Source organism: Stegostoma tigrinum, chromosome 3 (genome assembly GCF_030684315.1).
Source record: "Stegostoma tigrinum isolate sSteTig4 chromosome 3, sSteTig4.hap1, whole genome shotgun sequence".
NCBI lineage: Eukaryota > Metazoa > Chordata > Chondrichthyes > Orectolobiformes > Stegostomatidae > Stegostoma > Stegostoma tigrinum.
In genome coordinates, this window is record NC_081356.1 from 100,226,579 (window position 1) to 100,251,477 (window position 24,899).

Sequence of the window (24,899 nt, forward strand, 5' to 3'; positions counted from 1 at the left end):
GTTGCTGCCAGCCTGTTACTGTTGGGCAGGTTTGAAAACAATACTTTTACTGTGTGTCTATAGGCAAGATGAGAAATTGGATATGATTGGTTAGCTTAAAGACCGTTGGCATTTTTTTAAAAGGCAAGTGCTTGGTGGGTTGCAAAACACTATGAAAGGATTAAACTGTCTAATTCGGTCCGTGGGTGGAAACCCTGGTTCACTTTGTAAACTGATAAGAGGAGGTATCAAGTTTCAGTGTGAAACAATGGGAGACAAAATGTAAAAGAATTGTGGAAAAGTGGAAAAAGAAGCAGATAAGAGATGACCCAAAATGAACATGTGGATATTGAAGGATTGTTTTTCACTACACATAACAATGTATCATCTAGTATTTCTCTTCAGTAGTCCCTCAGATTTGAGGATATCTGTCTTCCATTCTGGTATTGTAGGTCCTGACATGTCTAAATACTTGATCCACAAACCTTGCCACTGGTGAGGTCAATGGAGTTTGCTGGAGGAAGCAGGTGGGAAGCTTGTGTTTTCACCCACTCCTTCCACTGTTTGTGCCTGGCCTCCTGTCAGGGTCTGGGGGAGATGCTCCAAATGGTGTTTCTTCTTCATTTTTGAGAGGCCTAGTGCTTGACATTCCTTCGAATCAGTGGGGATGTCACATTTCTTTCAAGGGGGCCTCGAAGATTTTTTGAGGCATTTCTTCTGCTTTTTGTGAAATTACGTACAAACAAGGCTCAGAGAGTTTATTTTGGACGTTTTGCATCAGATGTGAATGATGTGGCCAGTCCATTGCTTGACTGGCTTCATTTAATACATGTAAACAAATTTCCAGAAAACCTTACATTGTTCAGAATCTAAAATGAAACGTAACTATATTTCCCCCAACAAAATATAGGAATAGAACTCATACTTAAACCAATATATTGTTCTGTCATTGTTAGACCCCAAGCTACCAATAGTAAAAATAATATTTCACGAATATACATCATGGCCTCCACCCACCCACCATCTGATCTAATTTATGCCTCCTCATGTCCACTTTGCATCTTTGAGGTCCTGAAAAGTTTTGGCTATAGAAGCAGAAGACAAGTAGCAGATAAAAGATGGTAAATAAGAGAAAGGTTATTTTTAGGGAGAAAAACCAGTGAAAAAAAAGGAATGCTTCGAAATGAATGTATTGATCCTCCATTTTGAAGTATATAAGACAAATCAGACCAGTCTGCCTTATTTACAACTTTCCCATTTTGTTTGCTGTCCTGGGAAATCACATATTGTGTGATTTTCCACTTCTTGAACATGGCGAGAAGGGAGCGTAATTGGGTGAATTGGCCCTAGAGAGAGATACTCACGTCTTTTTCATTAGCTCAACAATCATGTGCTGGCTGAGAATACCCAAGTAAAACTGTTGATTCAGCAATTAAGTGTTTCAGACTTTGTGCATTCTACACAGCAGCACCTCTACCAATCGGGTCCCCTTCCCAACAAATCAGCACTCTCCTCTCATGCAATATAAATATCATTTTCCTTTAACTATGACATTTTTGGTCAATTGTCCTCATGAGGACAAGCTTCAACAAATTATGTCTTTATTCAGTAATACACAAATAAATAATACGGTAACCCACATTTGCGCTCTGCTGTATAAATTTGTAATGCATTGTGTGACTATCTTACCAAAAGGATACCACGGTTGCATTTTTTTTAGATGTTAGATATAGAGATGTATAGATATAGAGAGATATCGCTCTCCACTGGAGTCGTACCTGAGGACTGGAGAGAGGCAAATGTAACTCCTCTTTTCAAGAAAGGAAATAGAGAAATCCCCGGCAATTACAGACCAGTAAGTCTCACGTCTGTCATCTGCAAGGTGTTAGAAAGGATTCTGAGGGATAGGATTTATGACCATCTGGAAGAGCATGGCTTGATCAAATACAGTCAACACGGCTTTGTGAGGGGCAGGTCATGCCTCACAAACCTTATCGAGTTTTTTGAGGATGTGACTAGAAAAGTTGATGAGGGTCAAGCTGTGGATGTGGTGTATATGGACTTCAGTAAAGCATTTGATAAGGTTCCCCATGGTAGGCTCATTCAGAAGGTCAGGAGGAATGGGATACAGGGGAACTTAGCTGCCTGGATACAGAATTGGCTGGCCAACAGAAGACAGCGAGTGGTAGTAGAAGGAAAATATTCTGCCTGGAAGCCAGTGGTGAGTGGGGTTCCACAGGGCTCTGTCCTTGGGCCTCTACTGTTTGTAATTTTTATTAATGACTTGGATGAGGGGATTGAAGGATGGGTCAGCAAGTTTGCGGACGACACAAAGGTTGGAGGTGTCGTTGACAGTATACAGGGCTGTTGTAGGCTGCAGCGGGACATTGACAGGATGCAGAGATGGGCTGAGAGGTGGCAGATGGAGTTCAACCTGGATAAATGCGAGGTGATGCATTTTGGAAGGTCGAATTTGAAAGCTGAGTACAGGATTAAGGATAGGATTCTTGGCAGTGTGGAGGAACAGAGGGATCTTGGTGTGCAGATACATAGATCCCTTAAAATGGCCACCCAAGTGGACAGGGTTGTTAAGAAAGCATACGGTGTTTTGGCTTTCATTAACAGGGGGATTGAGTTTAAGAGTCGTGAGATCTTGTTGCAGCTCTATAAAACTTTGGTTAGACCGCACTTGGAATACTGCGTCCAGTTCTGGTTGCCCTATTATAGGAAAGATGTGGATGCTTTGGAGAGGGTTCAGAGGAGGTTTACCAGGATGCTGCCTGGACTGGAGGGCTTATCTTATGAAGAGAGGTTGACTGAGCTCGGTCTCTTTTCTTTGGAGAAAAGGAGGAGGAAAGGGGATCTAATTGAGGTATACAAGATAATGAGATGCATAGATAGAGTTGATAGCCAGAGACTATTTCCCAGGGCAGAAATGGCTAACATGAGGGGTCATAGTTTTAAGCTGGTTGGAAGAAAGTATAGAGGGGATGTCAGAGGCGGGTTCTTTACACAGAGAGTTGTGAGAGCATGGAATGCGTTGCCAGCAGCAGTTGTGGAAGCAATGTCATTGGGGTCATTTAAGAGACTGCTGGACATGCGTATGGTCACAGAAATTTGAGGGTGCATACATGAGGATCAATGGTCGGCACAACATTGTGGGCTGAAGGGCCTGTTCTGTGCTGTACTCTTCTATGTTCTATGTTCTAGTGGGAAATTGTGTAGCATTCAAGTATTTGGTTAAAAAAATCCACAATGATTGGTCTAGTAGTGTTGATCAATTTATGAATAACACATTTTAGGACTTTTTTAAATAAAAGGTGTTGATTTCCACTTTTGCTTCAGTAGCTGCCACGACATGTGTGTTAATCGTATCCATTTTCATATTAAGTTTCACAGCATTACGCTCTGGAGATGGTAGATGTTATAGATGTCACCTACAAAGATCAAGAACCACCAATAGTGACCCTTGATGACGCTATTGAGAAAAATTCATTTTATCCATTACCGGGAAAGGGATTAATTGTTGGAGACCCTGCAGATGCTATTTCAAAGTCTCCTCACCATATTGAAGGGGAAGTTAGAGCAGGTGAACAGTACCATTTCCACATGGAAACTCAGGTAACTTTTTTTCACATTTAATATATAGAACTGTAATTAATTGAAAAGTTTATGGCAGCACAAACTACATAGTGTTTAAATTGTTGATAAATTTAATTCTATTTGAGGATTGATGTTATGATTAAAAATCCAACAGGCACCATATCCAAATCTCTTACTTGCCTCTATCTCCAGGTCTATTACAATTACCATCCCATTCATTTTGCAGTTTCAGTATTGGACTCCTGACTGATCTGGAATGCATTGTGAAAGACATTGGTGATGGGCAAAGAATAGAACAGGTACATGCCTGAAGGCAGTAGAGGCTAGCTGACTACTTTTAAAGTCATAAAGTCATACAGCTTGGAAACAGGCCCTTCGGCCCAATTTGTCCATGCTGACCAGGATTCCTAAACTGAACAATCCCATTTGCCTACATTTAGCCCATATCCTTCTAAACCTTTCCATGTACCATGTAATTTTTTAAGATAGTGGAAAAACAACAACTTCTTTCATCTGATTTTAATACCTGGGACCTTTTTTGATTAATTTTTTTAAACAGGAATCTTAAAATGGCCATGGCAACAGGTTGAAACAGCTCATGCTACCACCAGTAAACAAGCACAGTGTCAGTTGAAATTATAACTATTACCTTGTTATCTTAAAGCATTGCAAGTTAGATCTGTACTTCAGGTTTGACTTATACTTTTATGAATAAGTGTCACAAAATGAGATGAAAGAATTGTCTGCAAAATTTCCAGCCTGAAATACAATGAATTTAGATATGGGAAAACATGATTGAATGAAAATGTGTATGAAGGATGATTACTGGCAAGTGAGCTGAATGAGCGCAGCAGCATTCTAACCACATCTGGAACCTTTCAGAAGATCTAGATAGTTGTGCATGCCATTTTCCACTTGCACAACTCCAGAGAGTATCAACACAGACAACATGGCATTGTTAGTGATCTTTGACGTATGAAAGCTCTAGTGGATGATCCCCTAGTTTATAGGTGCAGAGACATGATAGAAGAAACCATTGCTGACCACAAGTAAAATCTGGTGTAACTGCATTCCTCTCATATGAAAATAGGTCATTTGGCCCAACCAGTCCACACGAATTCTCTGAAGAGCATCCCACCCAGATTCATTCCCCTAAACGATCTCTGAAGCCCTGTACTTCCCATGGCTAATTCACCCAGTGTGCACATCCCTGGCCCTGGACACTATGGTCAATTTAGCATGGCCAACCCACCTAACCTGCACATTCCTCGACTGTAGGAGGTAACTGGAGCACCTGGAGGTAACCCACACAAACATGGCGAGAATGTATAAACTCCACACAGTCGCCCGTGGCTGGAATTGAACCCAGGCCCCTGGTGCTATGAGGCAGCAGTGCTAATCACTGAGCCACCTGAATGGGACAAGATTACAATTAAAACTAAAACTGAAAGAACTGCAGATGCTGTAAATCAGGAAGATGAACCAAAGTTGAGGAAGGCTCACCAGACCCGAAAGGTTAACTTTGATTTTTTTCATCACAGATGCTGCCAGATCTGCTGAGCTTTTCCATCAACTTCTGTTTTTGTTACAATTAAAGGTGTTTGATATTGAGTGCATAGATCATGTACTGACAGCAAAAGGTCTTCTTGGAGATGATGACATAGTGAGAGCTGTGGCAGCAATGCAGTGACGAACAGCAGTAAAAGCAATGCAACAATTTATTGGATTCATCAAGTATTGGGCAAAATTCTTGCATAATTTGTCATGAGAGGATGAACTATTATGCCAAACCGCAACCAAGGACCTGCGGTGGTATTGGGGCATAAAACAAAAAGCAGCATTCATTAAAATCAAGCAACTACAGATAGCATTACAAGTACTGAAATGCTGTGGCACAATAGCAGTAAAATACGGACATCGATTTTCACTTCAGTTGTCTGATTTTAATACTTAAGACATTCATGGAATAAAATAGCTGTCAAAATTGAAAAACACTCAACTTAAAATGGTGACAACCATCAGATGATCTTAGAGTGAGCCTGTTCATGAAACCATCAACAAACTAGAAGCAATCTGTGCTGAAATTAACTGTGTTATCAAAACACATTGAAATTCAAACCTGTATCTACTGGTTGACTTACATCTTAACGACATATTAGTTGCATCTGTAAATTGCCCAGCTTGGAAAACAATGAGTTCAGACATGGGAATACATGAACGAGTTGTATTTCAAGCAGCTGCTTTGTCAAAGCACCAGAAGGAGAATGATGGATTTTTAAGAGTGGAACTGAAAGAATTTCTCTCTTCTTGTTTCCTCTCAGCATTTCAAAAGACAATATCAACAATAAGGCAAATGGGCAAAATTTCCACACACTTAGAATTCAAAGATATCTGTGATATTAGCTGCTTTTGAGTAGACAAGACATCAGTTAAACACTTGTGGTTTGTGTGTGTGTGCGTGTGCGTGTGTGCATATGCATGTGTGTGTGTATGTTCCATCTCTCCTCACCTGGTCATTTCATGTAGAAGTGAGATAGATGCTAGATAAATAATAAGATATTGAACATGCATTAAAGACTGTGGGACTGGAGCAACAGATATTGTAAACATGAGATAAAATTTGAAAATGAGATACACAAACAGTCAGCTATCTGTTCCTGAATTTGATTTAAATGTATCTGCACACTCCTGAAATATAGACATAACATTCTAGAAATATTCAGTAAGTTAAATAGCATCTGTGGAAAGAAAACAGAATTAACATTTCAGGTCTTTTTTAAAAAATTTCATTCAACCTGAGCAAAGTGGTAGGCTTTGACCATGTGAAAGCAGGAAGTGGGAAGAAGGGTAAATGGGAAGGGAATGCTAATGGGCAAAGTAAAGAAACAAAAGATGCATCATAAACGTTAACTAACAGCAACATGAATGCAGAGTGAATGGATGAAGAAAGAATTGAGACAAAATGAGCACATGAAACAGAATGTGTTTAGAGGTTACCATCTAAAAACGTTGGACGTAACACTGAGTTCTTCATACTCTCAAATATGAAGATGAGATACTGTTCCTCAAGCTAGTACTCAACTTCACCAGAACACTGCAGCAGACCAAGAACAGAAAGGTCAGAGTTGGAGCAAGGTGGGCAGATAAACTGGTGCACAGCAAGAGCTTCAGAGTCTTCAAGTATACATAATTATCATCAGCGATCATATTTCAACTGTTTCTTTTTGGATAGGTTTGTCGGTGCACGCCTACTGAAGATGGTTTGGATGTTCAGGCAGCTAGCCAGTGGTTGGACTTGGCACAACAAGCCGTTGCCGGTGCATGTGGATTACCTGTCAAGGAGTAAACAGATTTTGCCTTCTTATCACATTGTGACTAACTTGCGACAATTACTTTACAGCTTGTATTAACATTGAAATTGTAGAAGGCAAGCTATAACAGAAACACTGGGTAGAATATGGCATAATATGCTCGATTTTCCACAGCATAATTGACATTAAAATCATAAAAACACTTCTGAACAGAAAATAAGGGAGCGTGACAGTAAAGGGACAGGTACAGTTACCAGGATACTCAAACCTTAATTTGCAAACAACATGAAATAGCTAGTGATCTTTGTAGGCAAAGATTGGGAGGCACGGTGGCTCAGTGGCTAGTGCGGCTGCCCCCACAGCACCAGGGACCCAGGTTTGATTCCAGCTTTGAGTCTGCTTGGAGTTTGCACATTCTCCCCATGTTTGCATGGGTTTCCTCCGGGTGCTCTCCCACAGCCCAAAGATGTGCAGGGTATGTGGATTGGCCATGCTAAATTACACATAGTCCCCAGAGATGCTGTGGTTAGGTGGTTAGGCATGGGGTAGGGGAATGGATCTGGGTAGGATGCTCTTCAGAGGGGTGGTGTGGACTTGTTGGGCCGAATGGCTTGTTTCCACACTGTAGGGATTCATTGAGCAATTCCATCATCATTTAAATTTTAAAAATAGGCACTATAAGTATATTAACCTATAAATAAATGTAACGCTAGTATCTCTTCAGCTATGATTGCTGGATAATACAGGTCACAGACTTTGGTAAGACAGGAAATCTTTAGCAATCAAGAGGATATTATGCCTTAATTTCTTTAGTTGATCTCTGAAATCAAGAACAAGTCTAGTATTTGGTCAAGTAGGATCATAAGAGTATCTAACTGTGTATTTTCTGTATTTTTGTTGGACAATTATTTCAGATTTATGGCATTTGCGGCTTTAGTCTCTTGCATGCAATACTTATTTTCTTTTACTTCAGTATGATCAAAAATAATTATTGGGTTTAATAATTTAGAAATGTTACTCTTTATACAGTGTTAACATCACAGCGAAGCGTTTGGGTGGAGCTTATGGAGCTAAAGTTACACGAGCAAACTTAGTGGCTTGTGGTTCAGCATTGGCAGCACATTTACTGAAAAGGTAGGAACCAAATGAATACTGGACAATATATACATTCAGCTCTTTATATTGTAGTTAATAGAAACTTGATAGAATTGGATAGAACATGTAGCACCCTCTTTATACCTCCTTTACATTTGATGTGAATGTTTGATACTAAAAGCTGGATCATTCTTCTGGACCAGACAAAAGTCAGTGGAAAATTTACAGGATGTTCAAAATTCAATTTGGATTTTCATGCAAAAGGACAAATGGTGTCTATTGGTGTGTAGATTGGCTACAGATTTACGATATTTGTCAAAAAACCCAGAAAGGAAATTTTTTGTTAATTGCATCAACTACTGTGTTTTGGTATGTGTCGCTTGAAAGAGTAATGGAGGAAGATTCAATAGTAACTTTGAAAAGATGATTACTTGGTAAATAAGAAAAGAATCTGGCTCGGTGGAGTTGGAGTCAGATTAATTGGATAATAGCTTGGTCTTGGTGATCCGAGGGAGATCAAGTTAATATAGTTTCCCCGGCAGCATTTTCACAGAATGAATCTTTGACCTCTTAACAACTTCCTCCCATTGCCAAAAGGTCACAAAATAGAAGAAAAAGTAAACCTTTAAGCCTGCTCTGTCAACCAATTAAGTCATGGCAGCCTGTTTTTTTGAAATTCACATTCCCAACTACCCTGGTGACCCTTGATTCCTTTGCCTAATAAGAATGTATCTACCTTTGTCTTAAAATAACTCAATGATTCCTCTTCTATTGCCTTCTGAAGCAAAGTTCCAAAGTTGTACAACCCTCTGAGAGAAAAAAAAAATCACCCTTTTCTTGTTGTAAAAGGGTGGCTCCTCATTTAAAATTCTGCCCACTAGTTTTTTTTTTAAGCTCAGCTTTTACGGACTGCTTCTAATTTCTCCCTTCATAGTTTAACATATATTTCTTTGTTTATTTCCATGTGTGAAATACTTTGTAATGACTATTATGTCAAAATTTCTACATAAAAATTGTGATTATTTTATTGCTTCTATGAGATTGTAGATTAATTTGATTAATAAATAGATTAGTTTTCTCTTTCCTCACCCAATGTTGGCTCACTGAAGTATTGTGGGATATATGTACTTTGCATTATCTAAATACAACCCACAAGAAGTAATTAATTTGCTTGGTGTTTGGCTTTAATTGAAGAAAATAAATTGGTTATTATTTGAATTAATGTTGGGAAAGAAATCTGATTGAAGTGACCATTTAGGAATTATCTGTTTAGAAATGGATGTGAGGGTTGCAATGGTAATGTAACATAGAGATCAATGGGAACATGTGAGTAGAATCAATAAGTACAGTGATCATCTAATATTCAAAGGAAAGTGGTGACTCCTGAGCTTCTGGGATCAGTGACTCATCACCAATGCAAAACAGTTTGCATTGTGTAATTGGATAAAAAGACTAAATGTTCTTCACCAGCTTGGGGATTGAGAAAACATTGTTATGGAGCTTTCCCCTTGAAGACCGTAAGTTTGGAGTGGGGTTTGAATTTTTAGACTTCAATGACGAGTTATTCATATGTATCACATTGTTTTTACAGACCTGTTCAGTGCATGATGGATCTGGCCACTAACATGAAAGCAGTTGGCAAACGCCATGGCTATATTTTCAAATACAAGGTTAGAAAATATTTGAATTTCTTAGTGAACCTGTCTTTATGTCAATTATGTTGCCCAATTTTACAATTTACATTTTGTGCTCCAGTCCTTAAATGCTGCCACTTAGTCTTTGAATAATATGCCTGACAGAAAACGGTTGAAAATTTAACCTTGCTACATTATCTCGTTAAAGATGATCAAGATCTATCCTCATCCTTTTTGAATTTTATTTATCCTTAAGACGTGCCATTTTATTTTACTACATTACTCGGCTATTTACATTAGTGGTTTAGTTACCTGCTCCTTCAATGGAATCCTCTCTAACAGTGAGACAAAACTGAAGATAATACTCCAGATGCTTCATCAAGGTTAATTGTTACATCTGCATTATTTCCTTTAACTTATAAGTCTTAGAAATTTTATGCCAAAGTTTCATTTACTTTCTATCACTGCCTATAAACATTAAACAAGTGCTGCAATGGCCTATACATAAAACTTCCCACATTTCCTGACATTGCTTTATAAAATGATCCTTCAATTATGGATCATTTATTGGATGATAGAACATAGAACATAGAACATAGAACAGTACAGCACAGAACAGGCCCTTCAGCCCACAATGTTGTGCCGACCATTGATCCTCATGGATGCACCCTCAAATTTCTGTGACCATATGCATGTCCAGCAGTCTCTTAAATGACCCCAATGACCTTGCTTCCACAACTGCTGCTGGCAACGCATTCCATGCTCTCACAACTCTCTGCGTAAAGAACCTGCCTCTGACATCCCCTCTATACTTTCCACCAACCAGCTTAAAACTATGACCCCTCGTGCTAGCCATTTCTGCCCTGGGAAATAGTCTCTGGCTATCGACTCTATCTATGCCTCTCATTATCTTGTATACCTCAATTAGGTCACCTCTCCTCCTCCTTTTCTCCAATGAAAAGAGACCGAGCTCAGTCAACCTCTCTTCATAAGATAAGCCCTCCAGTCCAGGCAGCATCCTGGTAAACCTCCTCTGAACCCTCTCCAAAGCATCCACATCTTTCCTATAATGGGGCGCCCAGAACTGGACGCAGTATTCCAAGTGCGGTCTAACCAAAGTTTTATAGAGCTGCAACAAGATCTCACGACTCTTAAACTCAATCCCCCTGTTAATGAAAGCCAAAACACCATATGCTTTCTTAACAACCCTGTCCACTTGGGTGGCCATTTTAAGGGATCTATGTATCTGCACACCAAGATCCCTCTGTTCCTCCACGCTGCCAAGAATCCTATCCTTAATCCTGTACTCATGATGTACTTATGTGGTCTGGAACTACACTTTCCTATGAAGTAGACACAGTCCGGTCATGGAGCAACGCATCTATCATAACAACCGTTGCTTTAAAAAGATAATATTTTTGATTTGTTCCAGGTGGGATTTAATGATGATGGTACACTAAACGGTGTTATCATTACTTACTACTGTGATAATGGAAGCAGCCCGAACGATGATGAAGTTTCAACGTACTTTGGATTTTCTGATAATGGTAAAGTATCTCATTTATAAATGAAGGGCTCACATGTAGTCAATGTCTGAGCCTCGAGGGATAATTGTTGATTCCTTGAGTACCTTGAACTGTAAACAAAGAGAATTTTTGGAGTTACCAAGATCAATTACTAGACCCTCCATTTAATTCACTAACAAGGTTGATAATAATAAGATTTTGATGAGCAATAATTTAATAAAGCTGACTGGTTTTGCAGAGCAAAATTTGCCTTTTAATGTTGAGCGCTAAGATAATTAGCAGATTTGCCAGTAGGAAATAAATGTGTATTCTATCTTAAGCTCTTCATTCATGATCATTCTGGGTTGTACACTATAGAGAATGTATCATTTTTCAGTAAAATGTATTATGATGAGCAGCTACTAACTGCATTTAATGGCGTACTCAGAATTGTCTGTACGCAGGCAGTCACCATCATAAACTCTGGCAGCTTCCAGGAATATGAGACTGAATCTTATGGGTTTTTTGGCTAAGTGTGAGATGTGTTGTGTTTTTTGGAGCATTTTTCGACATGAGATTTCTCACTATATCTTACTTAACTCAGTTCATAAATGACCTATTCCATTCCTATGGTATCCTTCACATCCAATTCTATCCCAATCTAACAATGCGCCATTCCCGGAAAAAAACCCATCATTCGGCAGATTTTGGCACAGAGACACATGGCTGACACTCCCTGACACAGACAGCAGAGTTCTCTCATTCTAGTCACTGTTTCAGCACCGTGTCAAACAGTTCCCTCTCTAGGTCACCACTGCTCTATCTCCAACTGGACACCCACATCTTGTCATCATTCAGTCAGGCATCACCACATACAGGCGAGCAATTGGACAATTCCTAACTGGAGCTTTTAATTACAGACAGTGAAAACAGTCACAAATTAAACGAGTCAAGGCTGCTGGCCACCACAACAATATAAACCAAATGCTAGCATCATGACCAATGGAAATGTAATGTTCTGTGATGGTTGGCTGACCCCAGCTCAAGAAGATGATTCATACCCACAGAGCGCAGGGCACTTCAGAATGGGCTAGTAAATATTGGGCTAGCCATTGACACCTACATGCTATGAATAAAACAAAATGGTGGCTGAGATGGATATGTCCCATGGAGAGTTAAGTAATCTGATTGGTTTCAAATGCCCACCTGTGCATACAGGAGGGCTAAAATTGCATCCATTGAATTTGGCAGTGTCATCTAAATCAACTGGCATTCAACAGTACAGACGTAGATCTATTTAAATGAACTCCCCTCTACTTTTGAGGTTAAAATGTAAGTCACACGTGAAAACCCCTCAATGACTCCAGTCAGTTTAAATTCTTGTTATATGCTAAAGTCGAAACATCCAGTTTTTTATTGCATTTAAAGCATTGATTAAATTTAAACACACTAAAGAAACGTTATACCATCAGATTTCTGAAATAGCTCAAGATGTAGTCTTGAGATGTACTCTTATCTTTCTCCTATCATATCCAAGGTGTGAACCCTTTTTTTTGCAGCTTACAAGTGTAAGAACTGGCACCTGATCCCTATTGCACTTAAGACAAACCGTGCAGCTCACACATGGTGCAGATCTCCAGGTAACAGAACACTGTTGCATTTAGGTTATGTATGTTTTAAGTAGGTTTAAAACCTAAAAGCTATGTCTTAAATAAAGCAGTTCACTGCGTTTACAGTATCGGTTACATCAATATGTAGAAGTGCGAGTGAGGCCAGGCATTTTGCCATTGAGAGAAAAGGAATAATGTTTGTGTAATAGTTTTTTGATCTGTGGTGTTTGATTTAAGATTGTTCAGCACAGGAATATTTGAGCTGGAGACTACAAAACTTGAATTGGGAATGACAATGTATTTGTTTTAACCTAACCTGTAATATCTAACCAGATTCATGCAATAAGCAAACCTCAGGGAAAGATTTATTCATGTCCAGTTCATGTCACTCAAGGCAAATTCTCAGATAGTTACATTCTCAGACTATATTCATTGCCTGATTTGTTAAAGGCAATGCTCATTTCAGAAGTGATTATTTTGTTTTTATTGAGGCTACATGCGATCTTTAAAATGAAAGCTTAAGACCAAAGTCTTGCTTCTTCAGTTGCTGAACAAGTACTCACTGAAGATAATTTCTACATCCAGTTTTATTTATAGTATTGCTTTGTCATTCAAACTGGCATCAAGCTTAAACTGGGAAGCAACCATAAGTTACTAGAGAAAGAGGTTTTCAGCAGTTCCCTCTAATTTCTAGTGCTACTTTAGGGTAAATGCTAAAGCAGTCATTGATGACTAAATTTGTGTAAGTATGGACTAAATTAGGAAGTGGAATTGAACTGCGAGAAGTGGAATAGATAAAGGGGAACTAGCAGATACAATGCATTTGGATTTTCAGAAGGCATTTGATAAGGTACCACTCATTAGACTACTTAATATGATATTATTCCATGGTGTAGGGGGTCCTGTATTAGTACGAGTAGAGGATTGGCTAATTAATAGAAGACAGAGTTGGGATGGGGAAACATTTTCAGAATGACAACCTATAATTGGCGGAGTTCAAAAGGGATCAACCCTGGGGCCACAGTTATTTACGATATATATTAATGACTTGGATGTGGAAAGTGTACATACTGTCATCAAGTTGTGAATGGCATAAAACTAGATAGGAAAGCAAGTGGTGAAGATGATTGAAGGACTCTGCAAAGGGATAGAGACATGTTAAGGGAGTGGACAGAAACTTGAAAATGGAAATAAAATGTGGGAAACTGAAAGGTTTTGGACTTTGGCAAGAAGACCAGAGGAGCTGAGTATTATTTAAATGGAGAAAGACTGCAGAAATACAGAATAAGGGGATTTGGGGAATTCATGTCCAGGAATCACAAAAAGTTGGCATTTATCTACATTGGTCAATAGAGAAGGAAATGAAGGATAAAAACAGGGAAGCCCTTCTAAAACAATACAAGGTCTGGAACCAGACCACAGCTAGAATACTGTGAATAATTTTGGCTCCTTATCTATTGGATTCATTAGCATTGGTCAAGCAGAGAATGTTCATTAGGCTCACTGGAAGGATTTTATCATGAGAGATGTTGAGTAGGTTGGGCCATTAGAGTTTAGAAGAATGAGTGTGAGCTTATTGAAACATATAAGATTCTTCAGGGGCTTGAGGGCATAGACACAGAGAGATTATTTCCTCTTCCTGCAGAGCAAAGGATCAGAGGGCATAATCTCAGAATAACAGCTCACTTCTCAAACAGTGATGTAGAGGAATGTCTTCTCTCAGAGTACAGAATCTGTGGACTTTATTACCGCAAAGGGCTTTAGGGAATTGTTTGTAAATGATATTCAAAAGTGAAATAGTGAGATTTTTAGTCATGAAGGGAATTAAGGTAAAAGGAAAAGGCAGGTAAGTGAAAGTGAGGATTATCAGATCAGCCATAATCTCATTGAATGGGAGAGTAGACTTGATGGGCATAGTGGCCTACATCGTCCCCTGTGGTCATATGGTCTTATAGGAGATAGACAGTAGATAGATTTCTGAAATATTGGGGAGTTCAGGGCTATGATGAGCTGAGCTGGCACAAAGGAGGATTTAAGATCTGGGGCAGGTTGGCCATGCTCTTGTGCAAGACGGGGCAGATTTGAGGAGCTGAATGGCCTACTCATATTCCTATTTATCGTGTTGTTATCTTATTATGTAACTTCTTGTTAAAGAGATGAAAATGAAATTAATATTTTAATCATTTGTCAGCATCAGTAAATAGATCAATAAATTGATAATCTGATTTTGGGAATGTGGATCATGGGGACCTTTGACTAGCACACAGAAGGAACTGTTTGCTCTTTGAATGTTGTCTCTTGAGCAGAAAGTTTCATCTCAAAGGCTGCACCCAGTACAATGAAGCACTGTACAAAGCAACATTGAAATAGAAGCCCAGATTACGTGCTTTTACATGACGTTAATATATCAGAGGCTAGAGTTCCACCACTAAGTCAAGTTGACATACAAATATAAACTTTCTGCTTTTCCAGGTTCAAAACCCAACATATTTGTCATCGAGACAATACTTGAACATGTGGCCAAATTTCTGTCATTGGATCCAATCAATGTAAAGCAGAAGAACTTGTATGCTCAAGGAGACATCACACCACTGGGCTTTGACCTGCCCTACTGCAGTATCCGGGATCTCTACTCAAGTGAGTCTGATGCTAGATTGGACAGATTCTGATTTCATGATGACCTATTATTGTCTTTGGTAATTAGAGCAGTGGGTATGAAATCCTGTGTAGCTTTGCACCTATTTTTCTGATCAGTGCATTGAGTGCAGTCAATCTAAAGATTGCTGATATAGTTGATTAGGCTAGCCATAATATGAGGATGGATTTTAAGATTACTCAGAGCCCTTTAGCAAATATTTTCATCGATTTAGCAATCATATTCCAAGTTGATACATAAACTTCTGTCTTTCAGCCCCTCAAGCATCCAACATTGACAATAAAAATGTTGTTTTCAGTATTTGATTTTTAATTTGTCTTAAATGGCTCCTCGTTGTAACTAGGTACTAAACCACAGGAAGATAATAAAATGTTAGGCTGGATGAACACAGCAGGTCAAGCAGCATCTCAGGAGCACCTGAGATGCTGCTTGGCCTGCTGTGTTCATCCAGCTTCACATTTTATTATCTTGGATTCTCCAGCATCTGCAGTTCCCATTATCTCTGAAACACAGGAAGAAATGGTTTTATAATGTAGGCTCAAGCTGCCTGCTGGTATGTGTTCATACAAGCATCACATTTATTCTGTGGCCGAACACATTTTTAGGTGCTTGAATGTTACAACTTTCCACTGTCCGTTCTGAAGTTTACGCTTCTCGTGATGAAGGAGAAAGATCTATCCAGGTCACTGAGGAAGAACACTGATCTGTGGTCTTAATAAGCCAGCTGAGCTGGTCAACATATCAGTGGCCAGAACTGACATCATCATCATCTACCTCCAAAGCTGTCAATGATTGTACTGGAAACCCTGGCTAAAAATATCTCTAGAAACAAAAACAAAAATTGCTGGAGAAACTCAGCAGGTCTTGCAGCATCTATGGAAAGAAAGTAGAATGAACATTTTGGGTTCAGCGATCCTTCTGTCCTGTTCTGAAGAAGAGTTATGAGACCTGATATGTTAAGTCTGCTTTCTCTCCACAGATATCTGGCAGACGTGCTGATTTTCCCTAGCAATTTATGTTTTTGTTTCAGATTTCCAGAGGCGACAGTCCTTTGTTTAATGTTAGTCAAAAAATTGTTAACTATCCTTCACAACCCCTGGAAGAAACAGCATTATCTTCATTCCTTCACAATCCCTTCATTCAGAACATTCACTTTTGCTAGCCTTATAACCTGAATATAACGATACCAAATCTGAGAGCAGGTTGTCTGCCCAAGTTCTGAACTGAAGACTTGCAGAACCAAATGAAACTAATTGTTAGATCAATCAATGAATCAAATAAATCAAATAAATCTGAGGAAGGGTCACTGGACCCGAAACGTTAACTCTTTTTTTCTCCTCCACAGATGCTACCAGACCTGCTGAGCTTTTCCAGTGACTTTGTTAATGTTCTTGATTTACAGCATCCACAGTTCTTTTGGTTCTTAATGAATCAAATAGATTCTTGCAGCAGTTGGCAATGGTTACATGGTTGCCATTAGGTCAGCTTTTTTATTCTGGTTTTGTATTGAATTCAAATTCCACCATACACCTTGATTGGATTCAAACCCATGTTCCCAGAACAGTAACCTCAGATTCTGGGCTATTACTATATTGACATTACCACTATGCTACCATCTCCCCATGAAACTGGGCATCCCTTTATATGCTCTTTCTGTCACAGAAAGTCATCAGTAGCAGTAAAATTAGTGCAGCAGTCAAGCTGCCACTTTAATAGACTCCGGCAAAAGGAAATATTTTATAAACAGGAAAGTTTGGTTTGTGTGAAGTTGATTTTACAAATTAGTGTACTCAACATGGAACTTGTATGCTCAGAAGTCACATGAAACCAGGTTGTAGTCCTGGTTTATGAACAAGTTTATTTGAAACACAAGCTTTCAGAGCAGTGATAGTAGGAACTGTCTACTCCACATTAATAATGTGGAGATGCTGATGTTGGACTGGGGTGGACAAGGTGAGAAGTCTCACGACACCAGGTTATAGTCCAACAGGTCTAACAGCACTGTCCAGACCAGAAACATCAGCTTTCCTGCTCCTCTAATGCTGCCTGGCCTGCTGTGTTCATCCATCTCTACACCTTGTTATCTCAGATTCTCCAGCATCAGCAGTTCCTACTATCGCTGCTCTGAAAGCTTGTGTTTCGAATAAACCTGTTGGACTACAACCTGGTTTCATGTGACTTCTGACCAAGACACTAATGACAATGCAATGATCAGTTAGCACACTTCTGACTCATCTAATTTTTATTTGATTTCGATCATGGCTACTGATAAATACACAAACCATGTGAAAAATAGATCTTCTTGCTCTGAAAGAATATTGTACTTCCATGCCTATCTATGCAAAAACATTTGAACAAAATGAAAGCGAAACTGTCTTTTTTTCTCTTGCACTCGTTCAATGAATTGGAGTATTAAGCATTTTTATCGTCAATCTGAACAGCTCAGTTAAAAAAAGTGGATGTGACTGGCCGACTTCAAGCAATTAAGAAATTCAATGCAGACAACAGGTGGAAGAAGAAAGGACTGGCAGTGGTTCCCCTCAAATACTGCTTGGACTGGACTGAAGGCTTTTACCTGTGTGAGTGCTGTTTAGAAACACTGGTTCTATGGCTGGTTTAGATTGCATCAGTGAAATCATCAGAGGTTGCATACCTATTGTAGAAGAAAAGAAACTCAATTGTCCTCTTAAAATATGATTCCAATTTCACTGAATTAACTTCTATGCATCTAACTATGTTAAGACTGTTTATGCTGGCACTTCTTTTACAGGATATTGGGTTTGGGGAGGATGCTTTAATCAATAAAATCCAATAATAAAATCGGTTCCGAGGAACGATCAACGGACCCAAAATGTTAACTCTGACTTTTCTTCGCAAATGCTGCCAGACTTGCTGAGTTTTTACAACTTTTGTTCTTGTTCCTGCTTTGATCAATACATTTGCAGACCGCTTTGCAGAATACCTCCAGTCCCAATGCAAGTATGACCCTGACCTTCCTGTAGCTGGTCATTTTAACACAGTATCCTGCTCACATGCCCGCTTATCTGTCCTCAGCCAGCTGTAATGCTCCAGCGACTACAGCGCAAACTGGTAGAACAATGCCTCATCTTCAGCTGGGCACTTTACAACATTCGGACTTAATATTGAATTCAACACCTTCAGGCTCCTTACATAGAAGCATAGAAGATAGGAGCAGTTGGAGATCTTTCAGCCCTTTGAGCCTGGTTTGCCATTCTTCCTTCTCTTTTAGCTTTGCTTGTTGCATTCTCTGTCACCATGTCCTCTCTCTCCTTCCTCCATTCCAGTGGGACCATCTGTTCTTTCCTCCCTGGTAGTTAAATTGTTCTGGCAATCTCACATTCCGATCACTTAATCTGAATCAACATCCTTTCTCTCCCAGCACTCCATCCTCCTACTATTACATAAATGCTGACCCTTCCACACTTTACATCAGCTCTGATGAAGAGCCATCTAGACTCGAAACGTTAGCTTGTTCTTCTTCATGGATGCTGTCTGACCAGCTATGAGGTCCAGCATTTTTTGGTTTCAGTTCAGATTCCAGCATCTGTAGTAACTTGCTCCTAGGTTTATTTATCATGTCTTGTGTGACACAAGAAAAAGTATTTGATTTTAGTTCAGCTTGGCTACAGATTCTTCCTTTGTCAGGGTACATAACATTAACAATAACTCTTATAGAGTTCCTGCCATGGAGAAGGAGACCATTCAGCCCATCATATCTGTGCTGCCTCTTCAAATGAGTGATTTACTTTGTGCCATTCTCCTGCCTTCTCCCTGTAACCCTTCACATTCTTCTTTTTTAGCTAAATCTATTTCCTCTTGAATGTGTCATTTGTCTCTGTCTCCCCTACACTCACTGATAGTTCATTCCAGACCTTAACTACTCACTGCTCGTAAATGTTTTCCCTGTATCATGAATGCTTCTTTTAATAATTACTTTAAATCAGTGCCCCTTGTTCTCGACAAAATCACAGTTAAACGATACTGGAACTATTAGCTGAAATTGACTCAAGAGTTAGACTCATTTCAGTTGTACCCTCCATGCATATTGGCCTAATTCAGATTGGATAGTACAGTGCAAAGCTATCCATTGCTCGGGATAAACGAGCTCTAACTTGATAGGTCTGACGATATTTGAAAAGCATGAACCAGTGCATTAATTATTCTCCTTGTGGAGCACGTTGAGTATGAACTCCCTTGGTGGTAGGCACTGTCTTCCCTGTTGGAGCTCATCACCTGAACCTTTCACAAAACAAACATAGCAAGGCTCTTGTAATGCAGTGGTGGTGTTCCTATCCCTAAACTGAGAGGCCTGCCTTCAAGTCCCACCTGCTTCAGGGGTGTATAACATCTCTGATTAGAAAATATAAAACAGACCCAGAGATGAGTCTGCAGAAGTGTATATCCCTGGCTGAGACAAGTCTGTGTACACCACTATTTTATTGCCCAACAATAAACAATGTTCTTTACCATTTGGGCTTCCTAAGTTGTTATTGCATTCGTGTCACTTAGGGAATCACTTAATCCAAATAAATCCTTTGGATTTATGGGGCTGGATTTTCACCATTGTGACAGTAATTGAGAGCCAGGAAATGTAGCAACTTCATGAACCTGAATCTGATTCTGAGGAACCCATCCACTTCATTTTCAACCTTGGATGCCCAAGTCTGGCTGAATCTGAAGCAGGTATGAGGTCCGAATGGAAATGGATAGGGAAAGAAAATGGACAGGCCACATCAGAACCCTGCAATGGATTCAGCAAGGTCAGAGTCCTGTGTGCAGGTTTGCTATACACAGCCTAACACACACCACTGGGATTTACTGGCCTTTAGGAATGGGGCTCAGAATCGATCCCTATCTGCCATTTTTAAGAATGATCCACCCCCATCCTGGGCCGCGGCATCTTGATGAAGCAAGTTATTTATTTCCATGGCACTTATATGAATAATTTATTTGCCACTCAACTATCATGTTGTTTTTTATGACCCTTTCATTCATTCATTGGCAGGGATGTGGGCATCTCTGGCAAGGCCAGAATTTATTGCCCAATCTCAATTTGGCCTGGAGAAGGGCAAGATTTCTTGAACTACTGCTGTCCTTATGATAAAATAATCCCAAAGTCCTGAGGGGAAGGGAGTGTCAGGATTTTGACCTGCCAATAATGAAGGAACACCAATTTATCATATTTTGGTAAAATGTTAATTTCATTTGGTTTCTCCTCAAGGCTTATTGGGTTTTCTCATACTGTCATCCCAAACCTGGCACATTAACTATCCACCATTCTCTCATGGCTCCACTTTTGCCATATGCTAGCACGATTCCTCCCATTCTGTAGCTGAAAGCACTCACCACTGCCAGGATATCCCTGGATCCTTGCCGCTGGTGCCAACTTTAAAAGGCTACTCATGATCTACCACTCTCACAACTGATTCACAGAATCACAAAATGATTACTGCTCAGAGGAGGCCATTGAGCTAATCAGGCCTGCACAGGCTATTAAATGAGCACTATAACCTAGTGCATTATTCCCTCCTTTATTCCCATACTCTTTCACATTAAAGTTAACCAAATAGTCATCCAATGCCATCTTGAATGCCTCAATTAAATCTACTTCTATCACACTTTCAAGCAATGCACTCCATGCCCAAATAACTTGCAGAATAAACCATTTTTCTTCAATACATCTAATCTAGTTACCCTCTTCTTTTGCGAATGGGAAGTTTCTCCCTTTTCACTCTATGCAGCACATTCATGATTTTGAAAACTACGATTAGAGCTCCTCTTAGCCTTCTTCCCTCAAGAGAACAGTCTCACCTTCTTCAATCTATTCTGATAACTGAAATTCCTCATCACTGGACTCAGTGTTGTAAACCACTTCTGCATTATCTTCAATCTGTTCACATCCTTTCTGTAATGTGGCGCCCAGACTGGAAGCAGTTCTCCAGCTGAGACCTAACAAGTGTCTGATACAAGTTCAACATCAACTCTTAGCTCTTGTACTCTATGTCCCTTGATTAAAGATGAAAATACTGTCTGCTTTATAAACTTCTCTTTCAATCTGTCCTATCACTTTCAATCATCTGTGCATGTATGAACCCATATACACATCCTCCAGCCCCTTAGAATTGTATCCCATATTTTGTATTGTCTTTCAATGTTCTTCTACCAAAATGCCTCACTTTACCCTGCTCTGCACTAAAACTCATCCGAGACCTCTCTGCCTACTCAACAAACTTTTCTGTGACCTTCTGGAGGAAACTGTCCACTCTACAGTTTATAATTCTTCCAAGTGTTGTGCCATCCACAATTTTTAATATTTCCCACTGCACACTAAGATCTAGATTATGATCATATAGCAGAAAAAGCAAGTGTCCCAATATCAACCCCAGAGAACTGTATTACGAACCTTCCTCCGGCCCAAAAAATATTCATTGACCATTATTCTGTTTCCCATCACTCAGACAGTTTTGAATACACATTGCCACTGACCCTTTTATTACCATGACTTATTTTATACTCAAACATCCCTCACAAGTCTGTTGTGTGGCACTGTATCAAACACCTTCCCTAAGTCTATACACGCCATATAAACTGGGTTATCATTAGCAAGTCTTTCAGTTACCTCTTCAAAAATCTCCAGAAAGTTAGTTAAACATGATCTCCCCTTTAGAAATCCATGCTGACTCTTCCTAATCAACCTACCTTTTTCCTGTAACTACTAATTCCACCCAGAATAATTGTCTCTAGAAGCTTCCCAGATAACTCCAGTTTTGCTTGGGCTCCTCAGTGCCATACTTGTTAAAATAGTGCCTTCAATGATCACTACATTAGCAATCTTTACTAACACTCTGGGGACACTGATATGACAGCTAGACTCAGTAATGGGACCCAAAAACAATCAACAGTTGGTTGTAAAGCCCATCTATTTCATTTATGCTCTGGAGAGAAGGAAATCTGCCACCCAAGCCTTGTCTGACTGACATTTGATTTCAGATCCACAGACAACTTAATTTACCCTGTAATGGTCTGGCAATGCACTCAGTTTAGGGCATTTAGAATTGGAAACTAAATGCTGGCTCGTGGTGCCCATATTTCTGAAAGAATAATTATCTGAATTGTAAGAGTTATGTAATGTACTGCACCAACTTATGAAGTTCCTTTGTTAGCACAGTCTAAAAGTGTTCTTAAAGGAACATGGGCAGCAGACGCAATGAAGCACCAGCACCTGCAAATTCCCTTCCAAGCTACATACCATCCTGACTTTGAAATGTATTGCCAGTATTTAATTGTTGCTGTATCAACATCCTGGAACTCCCTTTGTATCTGTAGAAGTATTTGCACCACACAGACTGCAGCGGTTTGAGAAGGTAGCTCCCTTCTCAAACATGTGAGGCTGGACAACAAATGCAGACTTTGCAGTGAGGTCCACATCCATGAAAGAATAATCAAACAAAAATGGCAGGTTGTTGACAGTTTCACATATCTATCCTCCACAAACAGCAGCAGTCTTTCATGATATTGAAATAAACACACGCTTTGCAAAACCTGGAGCTATTACTCTGCACTGAATAAGAGAATGTGGGCCAACAGAGAACTGACTGAGAATACCCAATTGCAAGTCTAACAAGCTTGAATCCTTGGTACATTTCTCTGGAAATTAGACAACATGTGCTCAGCAGAAGAAAATGCTAACCAATTGTCACCTTTGGTGTTGCAGTTAATTCTCAAAATCATTTAGAAGTATAGGGCCAACAATTCAAAGGTCATTAAGTGTGCTAATTCCATTAACATACGCTTATTGCTAAAACACCATCATCTGCACAGACTCATCCATGTCATTAGACAGACTATAGCCACATGCCCAAAGACCTTCTGTACAGTGAACTGACCAGTGGGTTACAGCTAACCTGGATGTTCATATCTCTGCTACAAGTATATCTGCAAAAATGAGGAATGAGGATGCCTAACATTAATATTGATAATTAGGATATAGTTGTCAATAGCCATGTCTTGTGGGGGTTGACTGTTTGGAGTGACATTGGAAGAAGCCAGCAGAAACGGAAAACTCACTTGACTAGGAAGAGGGCCAGAGAAAACAAAGGACAACAAATCTAGTGTCTTCTCAGCCCACTGTTTCCTTCTGCAGAGAATACCTTGCCAGCTTGGGACTCATGAGCCATCAAGGCAATGCTACATAGAGTTAATCATCAAGGCCCAAACCATTGTCTCATGAGATAGATGTTAGTTAAGACCAAGACTTTAGAAAATATCAATAAAGAATTGGCTTATATATGGTCATCCTGAAAACTTTTCTCAAATATAAAGCATTTTACCAATATAAGGAATATCCCAACAACCATATGGCTCTCTGTTTTGACACTTGAACAGTCAAATAAAATTAGATTTAATGTAAGTTTGCTTCTACTTACACTTTATCAGATTCCACCTTATGTTCACCTTTTCCCTGTATATTTGATGTGTTTAATCTTAATTGATCTACAGCACATATTGTGCTTTCTAACTGTAATTTACTGTAATTTCAGGCACTGTTTCAATATTTGCCAGTGATGGTTCGGTCATAGTAACTCATGGTGGAGTTGAAATTGGTCAAGGCATTAATACTAAGGTAGTTGCCAAAGTGTATGGAGAGATTCCTTCTTGCACATAATCTGTTTATGTTCTTTAAAATTACCTAAGGTTTTAGAGTAGAATCGTATCTCGGGTTATGGATGTTGTAGTCGGTTGGCTCGCCGAGCTGGTTCACTGTTCCGCAGACGTTTCGTTACCCTGCTGGGTAACACTGAGGTAATCCAGCTCAACAGACTCCAGAGTTTACATAACAGGTGGGAAAACACAACGGCACTTCATCAGAGGCTGCACTAATGATGTTACCGAGCAGGTAATGAAATGTTTGTGAAACAATGAACCAGCTAGGCGAGCTAACCAACTACAACATCTTTAAAATTATTTTTGCTTCCTACATTTTAATTGCTTAATCCAATCGCCTTCCCATTGTTCTGTCCTTTTATTTTACTCCCACTACAATCTCTATAGTTTGAGGTTTTACTGTAGTAGGCAGAAGACAGATGTGGGTAAATGACAAATGAACCAGGTAGCATGCCTACCTGTATTCAGCCCAGTTCCTCAGCTATTTGCAGCTTCTTAATTCAGGTCAGTGTCAGCATCCTCCTCCTGTACTGTCCTCATCCTCCTCACGATTCTTACCGCTTTTCTGTCCTTCTACTTCCCCTAGCCCACCAACTTATTCAGTATCCATGTTACAATCAGAACTCACAAGCCTCATTATATCATTTGGAAGCGGTTCCAAAGGTCAAAGATTTTCAAAAATTACTATTTACTTGAATAGAGACCTGAAGAAAGGTTATTCTCTTCAGAAGCTCATAAAACTGTCAAACTAAACAATCACTTGATCAAGCACATAAGAAATAAAACACAGGTCCCCAAGTCCATCAAGAAAAGCAACATTT

General features: G+C 39.5%; 1 protein-coding gene across 5 annotated transcripts in view; it reads left to right on the top strand.

Moving 5' to 3' along the window:
* Positions 1 to 24,899, top strand: part of LOC125450669 (uncharacterized) — a 137,554-nt gene that overhangs the window by 80,244 nt on the left and 32,411 nt on the right. For all 5 annotated transcript variants that reach the window (XM_048526711.2, XM_048526712.2, XM_048526710.2 and 2 more), the window contains 9 exons: positions 3,371 to 3,600; positions 6,815 to 6,924; positions 7,923 to 8,027; positions 9,580 to 9,658; positions 11,055 to 11,169; positions 12,687 to 12,767; positions 15,210 to 15,374; positions 17,835 to 17,972; positions 23,955 to 24,037. In XM_048526711.2, the coding sequence (XP_048382668.1) occupies positions 3,371 to 3,600; positions 6,815 to 6,924; positions 7,923 to 8,027; positions 9,580 to 9,658; positions 11,055 to 11,169; positions 12,687 to 12,767; positions 15,210 to 15,374; positions 17,835 to 17,972; positions 23,955 to 24,037 (1,106 nt within the window). The remainder of the gene's footprint in view (positions 1 to 3,370; positions 3,601 to 6,814; positions 6,925 to 7,922; positions 8,028 to 9,579; positions 9,659 to 11,054; positions 11,170 to 12,686; positions 12,768 to 15,209; positions 15,375 to 17,834; positions 17,973 to 23,954; positions 24,038 to 24,899) is intronic.